At 46.0% G+C, this 13344-nt stretch overlaps 1 protein-coding gene across 1 annotated transcript; it reads right to left on the minus strand.

The window, feature by feature from the left end:
* Nucleotides 1-2519: 2519 nt before the first annotated feature.
* Nucleotides 2520-6092, minus strand: SOWAHA (sosondowah ankyrin repeat domain family member A). Its single transcript, XM_039221390.1, has one exon. The coding sequence runs from the start codon at nt 5733-5735 to the stop codon at nt 4026-4028; it is 1710 nt and encodes a 569-aa protein (XP_039077321.1). The 5' UTR covers nt 5736-6092; the 3' UTR covers nt 2520-4025.
* Nucleotides 6093-13344: the final 7252 nt, after the last annotated feature.

A 13344-nucleotide genomic window follows, 5' to 3' on the forward strand; every position in this document is an offset into this window, starting at 1 on the left:
GGATTTAATTAGTGTACTTTTTACCTTCAGACTGTAAATTGGAACCGGAATAGGGAAGCAGCGTTCCGCGGCGCCCCGAACCCGCACGCAATCTGTCTGGAACAGCCTGCTCTGCACACCACGTACCTCTGCGAGCGGCTGCTGTAAACATCAGGGATCTTCTCGGGAACAAATCACGGTGCTGTTCATGCACATGTAAATCAGAAGCCTGAGAGGGAATTTAGGCCACAGGTGGATGAGGACTGCACAGGGAAGAGGCAAAAGGGGAATGTGGGGACAGAGGGAGGAGGGGTGGGGGCCAGCAATTGCTATAAAGCAATGCAATCCTCTCAACGACCGCCCTTCCCACCGCCCACGTCCCAGTAGTGTTACCGTCCCAGCTTGGCTACAGTTTAGACTATCACGGTGGGGGGTTACCTGTTGTTGAAACTTAAATCAGCCCTAACTTCCCTCTAGGAAGACTTTTTTTTTCCTCTGGAGGAGCTATGTGGACAAATTCCAACCCTCCCCCACCCCCACCCCTGACCTCCCCAACTTGTTTCTCCATCTCTTCCTTTTTTCCTCTTTCCTGTAGTGACACCTGAGGCCACCTCTGCTTCACAGGTTCAAGTCCAGAGATGTGGCAGTCCTGGAAGGGTAAGGCCAGTACAGAGGTTCAAGGCAAAAAGCTATCTGGAGAGCAATAAAGAGTCTTTATGAAACCATTTTAAAAGGTCAGATAATTTCTTCCAGGAAAAGGTGAGGGAAAGTGAGGGTGGGGGGGAATATGGGTCCTGGGTGGGCCCAGCTTTATAACTGTGTTGAGGAGTGCTTTCAGTCCAGCTGCTGAATGACAGCTGGTTAGGTCTGGAAGGCTGGGGCGGGGGGGGGGCGGGGGTCGGTATAGGGATGCTAGAGGAATGTGCATTAAAGACATTGTGATATCTATTTTTAACTAAAATGATATCATACAGAACATGAGATAAGCACCCTTTGGTGGGAATACATTTTTCCCACCAGCTGCCATTGTTACTTATGTGTACAGATACTAACAAGGTAAAAGAATGCTGATCATGGAAAGCAAAGCCACAAATCAGAGCTATTTGGTTTTGGAATGCAGCCAGATACCCCAATGGGATCAACTGGGCACCCCTGGGGATATTTCAGGATGATGTTGCAGTTCCCAAGGAGCTCTACCTATCCCTTCCTTATGCTCTACCCTCCTCACAGCCTATAGGATAGGTACGGCCAGTCTAATGTCCCATGGAGGAGGGAGACAGAGTTTGGAGAATTAGGTAACCTGCCTAAGGTCACTTAGATGAGTAAGGGCTGAGAGAAGACCACCTCACAGGACACTGTGGTGGAAAAGAGCACCATAAGGCCATCCCAACTCTGACAGTCACTAGCTGTGAAGCCTCGTCGAGTTACTCACAATTTCTTGAGGCATCGGTTTCCTCACTTTAAAATCAAGGTAGTAACAGAACATACTTTATAAAGTTGAGGTTGATACCTGCGCGGTGGTTGGACGCATGCTGGTGCTTAATAAACGCAGGCCATATGTGCATCACCCCATACCCTGGTCTCCATTCGATAAGTGAGACACATTCAAGAACAACCTCCAGCCTCCTTTAAAGAAAGTGTAAACCTTTATTTAAAAGCTTGCTCTGGATGACTCATTCACATCTACATCAACGATTAACTTCTGCATTAAAAAGAGTGATTCTTTTCCCTGTGAGGACTCTAGCCAGCTAAAATGGTCTTAACTTATAAACAGTTTTTATTTATTTCTCATTTGTTGACAATACCCCCACAGGTATACCTCCTGATAGGCAATATATGGTTCTTGAAAACTTTCCATATGCATATCAAAGCGTAATTTCCTACTGATTTACTTTATAGTTTCAGAAAGTCTTGACCTGCAAGGAAAAAAACAGTGGTTTTTAACCTGAGTTTTAGGCTTATTGATTCTGAACTCTTACCAAATGTTTTACTTCAGTTGGAAGGCTTGTAGCGTGCCCTTCTGGAACACAAAGATTCTTCTGGCAGCTTAAGTAACCCTCCTCTGATATGAGTGTGCAATAAACATTAGTTACTATTATTACTACTTTGGTAGTTTAGATTTTGTCTTTCTCAAGGCAGGTCATACCTGTGTTTGTGATCTTTGTTATCCTGTTTCGGTCGAGCCTCTCTATTACCATGGAAAATCTTTAATATTTTATTCCATCTTCTAGACCTTCAACAACTGAGATTGCTATAATTATTGCCTCCCACAATTTTTTCTGCAGAGGCAGATTTAATTTGCATTTTAAAATAATGTATGCAGTTTAGCTAGAGTTCCAGGCAAGGAAGGTAGGAAGGGTCAGATTTGGGCTTACATTCATGTATTGTTTTTTTGGCTACCATAAATCATGTGTGGGTGATGCCTTTATTTTGCAGATCAACCCAAACTCTTTCAATAACAGAATGGCAGGAAAAGGATGAGGAGAAACTGAAGCAAGAGCTGTAGAATGTTGAAGGGAAGTGCATTATCACACAAGCAGGAACAAAATGAGAGACTTGTTTATTTCATTGCTTAAAACATTCCATTAAGGACTGCCTTAAATAATTTCAGAGGCCTCACTGATTTCACATGGAGAGGAGGAGCCACACTCTCCTGTGCCACAAGAACTATTTGATAGAAGTGATGTCATGCAGACACAATTCACAAAAGCAGAGCATCACCACACTAGGATATACAAAAAGGCAGGTTGAGCAAACAGATTCCCCATCTTTCAAAGAGAAAAAGAGCCATTATTGTTACAATGTGTTGAACCTGAGACCTTTTGGTGATATCTACAAACCTTCTCAATTACAGATGGGAGCAAAGGTCCGGGGAAGTTAAGCCATTCCTCTAAAGTCACTGAGCAAAGAAATTGTGCATTTGCTATTTTCGAATAAGTCGTTTGCTTTCAGATGGATTTTAAAGATGGATATAACATACTTTTTGTTTCTATGGAATTTTCACACAATATAGTCACTCTTTAAGTGTATCCACTATTATTTAACCGGTTATTTTTCTGGTGTAATGCTATGACATTTTTTTCTTTGAATATTCACCTACTGCAACGAAAGGCTCAGCCAGATTTGAAAACCAGATTCAGGAACATGGCACAATGGTGCATTCACAAGTAAGTCACACTTAAAAATATTAAATATTCATGCCAAATCAAAAAAAATCACCCACCAGTGCCAAAGACACTGTATTTCATCATAAAGACGACCAACAAATTAAGAGTATTTGCCAAAATGCCTCTTTTCTCTCACTGTTAAATCATTCTTACTCCCAAGATGCACTTGATTCCTAATATTTAGCATTCACAGCACAACCAAAATTAATTACATTCACAATGGTCACATTCTGTCTTCAAAACTCTCTAGAATCTTGAATGCCTAAAATGAGGTAGGTAAAGGTTTAAGGGTTTTGTTGATTGAGACTAATTTCCTTTAGATCTTGATCATCTGTTTTTTAAATAGAATTCCAAAATACTTAGCAAAAGATTGAAAATGAGCATTTTGCGTAAAAATGGAAAAATATACTTTCAAAAGGTTATTATGAAAATTGTTTTACCTCATTTCAATTTAAAAATAGGATAAAAGCATCAGATTACAAAACCACTCTGTATCTTAATGCCCACAAGCTATCCAACATCACACAACATTTAGAAACCCTTGCTCTAGTTCTGGCTTGGGAGTGTGTAGATGCAGAGGTCCGGGTAACTCATGCAGGGGTCCTTAACCTTTGATCCTAAAATTCAAGTCTCCCAAGTTCAAGCCTGATTTCTGGAGTTTGTTATAGGAGGCGCTCTCTGAGATCTTGATTCCCATCTCCGCAGACAGGTCAAGCTTCACGCAGAAGCTAGAGGCGTAGGCCCACTTGGGTAAAGCAGGCTGCAGTGAACAAAGCTGGAAACAGGATGTAGCCACAGGTGTCGAGCCGCTGTTCTGGGCAGGTTTAGACTGTGAGGGGCAGGCCGGGTTACAGCAACCAAGCTGAGCCTCAAGAACCGTCAGGTTGTGGGAGGCAGGCTGGGCACTAGGCCAGCGAAGGGCCCCGGAGTAGGTCGACGAGAGATTTCTGAAAAAGCCGGTAGGCCACTGCGGGTCTTAGTCTTTTTACGCGGAGGTATGGGCGAGGCACCCAAGAACTTGCTCAAGGAGCCCGATTTCCTCAAGCCTCGAGCCAGGTCTTGGAGCATCAGGTCGTCGGCCAGGACGCCCAGAAATGCGCTGGTGGTGGAACTGAGGATGGTGGCGGCCACTTGCACCGGCCGCCGGGTCGCAAGAGTGCCCCCACTAACTCCGGCGGCATCTGGCTCGCTAGAGCCTCGAAGGCCCGGGTCGCCGAGGAGGCGGCGCAACGCGTACGAGGCGCCGGGCGGCAGGTACTGGTAGGCGCGCCGCCCGCTATGGTCACGCACATGCACCTGCGCACCCAGGCGCACCACCAGCAGCACTGCAGCATCCTCGTGGCCGTGCAGAGCGGCCAGGTGCAGTGGCGTGTAGCCGCCGTGGGAGCGCGCGTTCACGTCGACAGGCGCGCCCCCGCGCCGCGCGACCTCCACCAGCTGCAGCGCCATCTCCCGGTCTCCGCTCTTGGCGGCCCAATGCAGGGCCGTGAAGCCAGATATGAAGTCGCGCTTGGCCGCCAGGCCGCGGTCGCGCAGCAGCAGCCCGTGCAGCTGGTGGGTCCAGCAGCCCGCGGCCGCCCGCACTAGCCACTCATGCTCTGTCGGCTCCAGAGGCACGGCAGACGGCGGCGGCGCGGCAGGCACTTCCTCGGTGTCTGGGCTCAGCAGGCGCGGGCCGGCGCGCGACAGGCGCCTCAGGTGCGGCGAGCGGCCCGGGCCCACGCTCAGGCCCAGGCCCAGGCCAGGCTCTTCCACCGAGAGCCGCCGCAGCAGCAGCGGGGAGCTTCGCGGGCTCGGCTCCTCCGACAGCTGCCGGCGCAGGCCCTGCTCCTCCGCCCGGATTCGGAGCGCAGAAGGGCCTGGAACGCAGCGCACCGGCAGCATGCAGGGCTTCGGCGGCGGCGCGTGCCGAGGGAGTGGCAGCGCTTCCTTCGTCGCCCCATGCCCAGGTTCCTGGTCTGGTGACTCCACTTGGGACAAGGCCTCCTCCGACGGTGACCTAGACGGCGGGGCCACGTCTGCAGAAAGTCCCTCAGAGGGCTGGGCTAGCTCAAAGTCTGGAATCTGGGGGTCGGAGGGCGCCCATGACTGCTGGGTCGGGCCTAACTCCCTGGTCGGCTGAGTGGGCTCAGAGGCCGGAGCCCCGGGGGTGTCCCGTGGCTCTAAGGGCTGCGCCTGGTCCTCAAGTGGTTCCAGCGACTGCGGCTCCGCGGCCAGGGATGGAGCCCCCGAGCCAGGGCTTTCCTCCTGTGAGACGGAAGTGATTTTCGACGGCGGGGCTGGTGCCGCGGGGGTGCCATGGACGCACGAGGTGAGGGGCTCCGGCCCCTCCCGGGGCCGCGGCTTCTTCCTCAGCACCACGAACTTGACGCCGTCGAACTCCCTCACCACCGCCACGTCGTTGACAAATTGCTTGAAGCGGTCCCTGCGGGCGGCGCGGCCGCGCGGGTCGCCGGCATCCAGCAGCGGCTTGAAGCGGTTCACCAGATCCGAGTTGCGCACCTTGCCGCCGTGTTCCTGCAGGAAGCCCAGCACGGCCGCCTGACTCACGCCCGCGGCCGCGGCCGCGGCCGCGGCGGCTAGCGCCATGGTCAGTCCCGCCCCGCCGGGGAGCGGAGACCGCCCCCCTGCCGCCCGCCCTCGGTGCCCGGCTACCGGGGCAGGGGGGACTAGCCGCAGCTGGGGTTCCGGGAGCCACGTCCTCCTCCGCCGGGCTCACCTGTTTTCACCGAGGCGGGACGGGCGCGTCTGTGAAGCTGGACCTCGGTCACGCCCGCGCCGCGGGGCCCGGGTGTCTCCTGAAAAAAGGTGCGGGGGGCCGCGGCGCGCGCCCACCGCCTCCGCCCCGCCAGGCCCCCAGTCTTCGGGGTAGGTTTCTGCCTTTGTATTCTGTCCAATGGGCGCCAGGCTCCATCCCCCGTGCTCGGTGCTCGCCTTACAGGTGACTGTTGCCACCGGGGCCGCAGAGGGAGTGGGGGAGCGGAAATTATCCACCACACCCCTCCCAACCCGGGAATTAAAGGCGCAGTGCCATTGTTCAGCCGGCTCCCCGGTTGCTAGGTGGGTGTATTTCCCAGGGATGCCGCGGTCGATCGGAGAGGCAAAGATTTTTATTTCCTAAAGGAATAGTTAACCACCACAAAATATCAGGAGATTACTTAAAAGCAATAGGTTATTTAAAGACCGTCCATATCTTTCCAATTGTCGACTGCGTTTCACAGAGGAAAACAAACGGATTCTTGCAGTCATTGTGCGTGGCCAGAGGTTTAGAAAAGACGTTTTAAAAAGCAATTGCTTCATGATAAGATAGTACATTTTCACATGGAATTTTGAGAATAAAACCACAAAAGACACAACGAAGAAGAAATATCACTTGAAATCACCACTAACGTTTTGAAATACTATTCTCCACCATACATATGTGGATATACATGTTTACACTTTAAAACAAGGAAACAAAATTGTAATCGAACTGTATTTTAAAAATTTAATACACAAATATGTGTTGGGCCCTTAGTTTGTGCCAGTACTTTTTCAGGCTGTAATACATCAGTTAGCAAGACGGATAAAGCCCCCTAACCAGTAGAGCTCATATGGCTGGGGGTGGGGGGGGACAGAAGTAATGGTGCATCTGAAAATTGTGTAATATGCTAGATGAATACTCTGGGGAAAATAAAGCAGAGTAAAACAGAGGAGAAGCAGATTGCCATTCAATGTTCAGGGTAGGACTCTTTTGGAGAACCCAATTATACAAAGACTTCAAGAGATCAGTTAGTTATGCAGCTAGGTAGGAGAAGCTTTTCTGCTAAGTAAACCACCAGGGCAAAAAAAAAAAAAAAAAAAAGGGATCAAGTTAATTTACAAACATCGTACTAAAGTAGATAGTCAGAGGTACCATTCTGTAGTAGTTAGCAAGAATAAGACAGGAGTCAAAATGCCACACTTGAATCATAGCTCTACCTTGGAACTTGCTTAACCTCTCTGTGCCTCAGGTTTCTTATCTGTAAACTGGGGATGATAATAATAATGCTTACTTATCTCATCATGTTGTTGTGAAGATTAAGTGAGAAAATAAACACAAAACACTTAAAACAATACTTGCCCCATGGTGAACATTCAAATTATTATTAATTGTATAGCAACTATTATACTATTATCACTGACTAAAACAAAAATGAGAACAGTAAAATGTGAAAGGCCACCTTTTACCCAACCCCATTTCCCAGGGCAATTTCCATCTTCAGTCTTTTTTCCAGAACGCATAGGATTTAATCTTTTTTTCCTCTCGTTTTATATTGTGAGCATTTTCTTCAATGACAATATTCTTAAAAACACATGATTTTTGAGCCTGTGTGGCCCAATCGGTTAAGCGTCCTGACTTTGGCTAGGTCATGGTCTCACAGTTCGTCGATGTGATCCCCGAGTCCAGCTCTACACTGACAGCTCGGAGCCTGGAGCCTGCTTCGGATTCTGTGTCTCCCTCTCCCTACCCCTCCCCCACTTGTGCTTTTTCTCTCTCTCTAATATAAGTAAATATTTTTAAAAACATAAAAATTTATGATTTTTAAATTTAAAAATTTGTAAATAGTTTTTCTTTTAAAGATTTCTTTATTTTTGAGAGAGAGAGCGTGCAAGGAGGGACGAGGCACAGAATGAGGGGACAGAAAATCCAAAGCGGGCTCTGAGCTGACAGCAGACTGCCGTATCGGGAGCTCAAACTCATGAACAGTGAGATCATGACCTGAGCCAAAGTTGGACACTCAACTAACTGAGCCACCCAGATGCCCCTTTGATAAAATGTTTAATGTTTATTTTTGAGAGAGAGAGAGCAAGCAGGAGAGGGGCAGAGACAGAGCAGGATAGAAGATCTGAAGCGGGATCTGCGCTAACAAATAGCAAGGCCAATGTTGGGCTCAAACTCACAAACTGTGAGATCATGACCTGAGCTGAAGTTGGATGCTTAACTGACTGAGCCACCCAGGCGCCCCTAAAAATATATTTTTGTTATAGTATCCAATAAGTGTAGTAGTATTACACTTTGTCTTCTTATAGTTAGTAATCTATATTATTTCCAATTTTTAATTCTTATGAATGGTGGTGCTCATATATAAAACTTTGTGCACATTTCTGATTAATTCCTTAGGATAGAATCCTACAAGTAGAATTAGTAGGTCAAAGGGAATTATTTTCAAAACTCTTGAAACTTATTGCTAAGCTGTTTTTCAGAAAAGTTAACAGCCCCATAAACATACCTTGCCTTTCCCTCAATGGCACTAAGTAACATCTTTTAATTTGTCATTTTGGAAGGTGAAAAATTGTATCTCTAGGTCCTATGTATGTATGTATGTTTATTTATTTTTGAGAGAGAGAGAGAGAGAGAGAAAAACAGAACATGAGCGGGGGAGGGGCAGAGAGAGAGGGAGACACAGAATCTGAAGCAGGATCCAGGCTCTAAGCTGTCAGCACAGAGCCCGATGCAGGGCCCTGAACTCCCATACTGTGTGAGTTCATGACCTGAGCCGAAGTTGGACGATTAACCAACTGAGCCACCCAGGCGCCCCTAGTTCCTATTTATTTTATTACTACATATTTTATTACATTACACTTTACCCATCTTATTTATTGGCTATTTGAATTTGTTCTTTTGTGAATTATCTTTTCCCCTTTCCCCCATTTACATTTTCTTGTTGATATGTAGTTATTAACCTTTTATTGTATGTGTTGTCAGTATTTTCCCAGTTTGTCATTTTCCTTTTGATTTTGTTTGTTGATGACAACTATTTTTTAATTATAATATCCTTTTAGCTTAAGAATGTTGGTGCCAAATCAGGAGGTACATCTCCCATTTCAAGGATAACTTTTAGGGGCATCTGGGTGGCTCAGTGGGTGGGGCATCAGACTCTTGATTTCAGCTCAGGTCATGATTCCCAGGGTCCCAGGGAACCCACCTAAGATTCTCTCCCTTCCTCTCCCTGTCTCTGCCCACCCACCCCCTCTAAAATAAAAAAATAAAATAAAGGAGAATTTTTAGGGTCAATTCTGTAATATTAAGCAGTCTACATCAGAATGATAACAATGCCTTTTTATGAAGTCCTTGCGTTTTAAACATTCAATGAGAACAGTAATCAGCTATCATTTGTCTAAATAGTTAGCTTTAAACTCAGCTTTTCTTTAAAGTCAGCTGAAACCCCACCCCTGTAAAGTGTTCTGCAACTGCCCCAGGTACAGGCATCCTACTTATTTCTGTCATTTAGTTCAGCAAACATCTACTGACTATCTTTGGGTGCAAAGCAGTGAGCCAAATACTCAGGGGAGAAGGCACTACCTACTTTTGGAGAGCTCACTGCCTAGTGGAATAGAGGAAAACACAATTATGCTAATGAAATCATTGCTTAGTGGGCCTCCCAGCAGGCAGATTCTAAAAGGCATCAGAGGAGGTCTTCAAGAGAGGCAGGCTATATGAACAAGGTAGGCGAGGGCTTACAAGTTGGGTGGCGAAGGCTGAATTCAGGGTAAACAGTCTAGTGTGTTTTCCATTTAGGGTGTGTGTCAGAGATACGGAAGATAATGTTGGGGAAGTAATGTGGGATTATGGATAAAGGTCCTTAAATTCTAGTTTGGACTTTATCCTGTTTGCAGTAGAATGTCGTGGAATGCTTTCTTTCTTTCTTTCTTTCTTTCTTTCTTTCTTTCTTTCTTTCTTTCAAAGTCGCTTTGATTCTTTTTATTTATTTATTTTTGTTCCCTGAAAACAGTGGGTTTATTTATTTTTTATTATTTTTTAATGCTTTAATTTTATTTAATTCCAGTTAGTTAATGTAAAGTGTTATATTGGCTTCAGGTATACAATATGGTGATTCAGTACTTCCGTACATCACCCTGTGCTCATGACAAGTGCACTATTTCACTGTCATCTATTTCAGCCATCCCCCGACCTGCCTTCCCTGTGGTAACCATCAGTTTGTTTTCTGTAAGCTTCAGTTATTTTCTGATTATAAAATTAAAAATGTGTTTTCCCAATTCTCGGTAATCTCCAAAATATAAAAAGAATGGATCACATGTTAGAGAATCATTTTTAATTTTTGTTCGATTATTCTGCAAAGTTGTTTATCTACGTCCATAGGTATAAACAGAGCCAAATATATATACAGATGGAATTAGACTGTGTGTTGTTTCATAACCTATGCTCCTTTACAGCCTGCTATAACCAATGCCAGTATGGCGAATGGATGGAAGATTGGCGCTGCTGGGGTGGTGTCAGGTCCCTGGGAGAGATGGTAAGGGACAATGAGCTGGGTCGGGGGTGGGCAGAAAGACAGAGACGGATGCCAAAGCTATTTCAGAAGCAGAATTGGCATTCTACTGCCTGTTTTCATTTTTAGTCATATTCCCGTTGTTGTGATTTTCATTTCCATAGCTACTTTTTCATATCTTCGTGGCTTTTTCATAGCAGATTGCTGGGTGCCTTGGAGAAATCATTCTATGATCTCATAGGAAGTAAAGCCTCAGTCAACTTGGAATTTTGTTACTGGCCCCTCTCTCCAAGAGGAGGAGGGAGAAAAACCCCTGTTAAAGATCATTAGTGATTTATATAGTTTGAACTCATTCTGATCATGATCACTAAGAATAGACAAGGGATTAAATACTGATTGAAAAGGAATTGCTGGTACAAGCAAAGTTTATTGACAGCGCCTAACAGGCTTCAGGCCCTGAGCTATGCAAAGCAATGTGCCCAAGGTCACAGTTGATTAGTGGCTGAGCCCAGTACTAATTTGTACTCATTTATCATTTAAAATTAGATCACTATTTACTTAAAAACAGTGTTCTGAATATTTAACAAGTAAAGGGGAAAACTCCTCAAATAAAAATCTAGCTTAAACCTTTATACTTGTGCATCTAAACATACTTAGCTTTAATATTTTACATGATTGCTTTACGATTTGAGCAAACATTAGGTCGAGGATGCCAATGACATCCAGTTCCCTAGGCTGCTTTTAAATTTTGGTGCCCTGCTGCCAGTGAGGCCACTGAATCAATTCTTCCAGTGATCCAGCAGTTTGCTCATAAATGTTAGGAAAAATCAAATATAAAATGTACATTTATAGCAAGGGTAAAATTTTATAATGTGTCTTGAATATGGAAGAAAGCAATGAAAATTTGTTTTCCGTATCATTTTTCTCATTTCTCATCTCTCTCTAACATTTGTGTTTATCTCAGTATCTTAAATTTCAAGGTCGGGGTAGAAGGCCCTGCATATTTTTTAAAGCCACATTTTCAAACAAATGTAAAATTTTAAATTCTCCACGATCTGCGTTGTATCATGTTATGTTACATTGTATTGCCTATCCCAACACACAGCAGCCTTTGAACTCTATGCCTGGGCCCCACAGAGACCCATAGTGGATGTTTCATGCGTGTGACTGTCTGGTCGCGGTCATGGGACAAGAATAGGCCCCTTCCATTAGGCTTCATCCACCACAGTCTGGCTCCTGTGCTTCCTGGTGTCTCACCAGAGCGTCATCGTCATTAAGAAGAGTGTCGGGGGCCTGTGGGAGCTCCAAGGACATGAGGGGGATGGGCTCCCCAGAGTGGCTGTAAAGGAACTTTGCCCAGATAGCAAGCTTTTGCAGTCATGACTTCCGGAACAAATCATGTTTTGTTCTTGCTTACCAGCCCAGGGGAAGCAAGAAGGGCCTCTTTCTCATCACGCCTGTGACTTCTGAAGCGTGCTCTTCTTTGAGGTCAGGGGACTTGATTTCTAAATCTTAATGACAAGTGCCAGATCCCATGCTATAAACTGAGGTTTAGTATCTGGGATTCATTTTCCGAGATGCCTATCAGATTCCGCAGGCTTGCTTGGTTGGTTGGTAGGGCGCCTGTAGGCCTTGTGTGTGGAGACATGGAAAGCTGTCCTGGCTAGGCGAGTCCTGAGCGGATGTGGTCCTTTGCTACCTTCAGTCATCCCTTCTTGGCCTGTTTTATTCTCATAGATGAGTTTTGACTCAAAAAAACTTACCCCCCCCAGAGGGATATTTTGGGGCTCCTTTTGAATTTCAAGTGAGTCAGTGTCTAAATTAGGATAGCTTAGTTTGAGAGGCCTGCCAAGTGCTATCGTAACCATTTCCTTAATTTTTTTTTAATAGTTTTTATTTATTTTTGAGACAGAGAGAGACAGAGCATGAGCAGGTGAGGGGCCGAGAGAGAAGGAGACACAGAATCTGAAGCAAGATCCAGGCTCTGAGCTGCCAGCACAGAACCCGATGAGGGGCTCGAATCCGGGAACCGTGAGATCATGACCTGAGCCGAAGTCGGGCGCTTAACAGACTGAGCCACCCAGGCGCCCCACCATTTCCTTAACTGTCAAGTGGAGTCTTTGCATGGGTCAGGGTGGACAAAACAGCGACCCAGAGGCCAGGTGTCCATTCCGCTGCGGACGCCCTGTTTACACAAGCTTAGAGAACACAGTGCCAAGGGTATGGAAACGTGAGATCCCCCAACAGCATCTGGCTTCAGGGATGGACAGATAGAAATAGTTCAAATATGAAGTGTTGTACTAGTATACTATGTTTAACTTGCCTTCTGTGTAGCAACAGGATTAAAGATAGAAAGAATTCTTAGATATCAACTTATCCAGCTTCCTAAGTCAGTGGTTCTAAGAGCTCGTTAACAGAGAGCTCAAAATAAAGTAATTTGAAGTAAGTTATACGAACACACTGAGATTGAGACCCTCCCTTCCAGAAGGGATGTGCTGGCGGAGGAGTCCAGCCCCAGGTCTATGCAGTTGGGGTGTGGCAGGAAGTGGGGGGCGGGGACAGGCAGCTAAAGGGCTAGTTCCAGGTCTTCATCCAGATCTACCTGCTCGCTGCTTGGAGACTATCAGCTAAGTAAATATCGAACAGTTTTATTAAGAGCCCTCAGAGTTATAATTTGTGTCATTGAACAATGAACCAGAAACAGGAAGATGAACTCTGCCTCTCAGGCTACAATATGGAGGTAGGAGTCAACAACAGTATGGGTTTTACTTACCTGACTGAGCATCGGTGAAATACAAGCCGTGCTAAATGAAAACAAGGATAACATAGGTCCTTTCCTGGATATATACTCCGGAGGCAGCTCAGGCTCCCAAGAGCAAGATGCTGTGTCTTACCAGTTGAGGTAAAACTCTAAATGTTCAGTAAATACTGATAATGATGGAATG

This window comes from Hyaena hyaena, unplaced genomic scaffold (genome assembly GCF_003009895.1).
Source record: "Hyaena hyaena isolate Hyena2069 unplaced genomic scaffold, ASM300989v1 scaffold_978, whole genome shotgun sequence".
Classification (NCBI taxonomy): Eukaryota; Metazoa; Chordata; class Mammalia; order Carnivora; family Hyaenidae; genus Hyaena; species Hyaena hyaena.

Coding starts and splice junctions, on each gene's coding strand:
- SOWAHA (XM_039221390.1), bottom strand. CDS start 5,735: ATGGCGCTAGCCGCCGCGGCCGCGGCCGCGGCCGCGGGCGTGAGTCAG.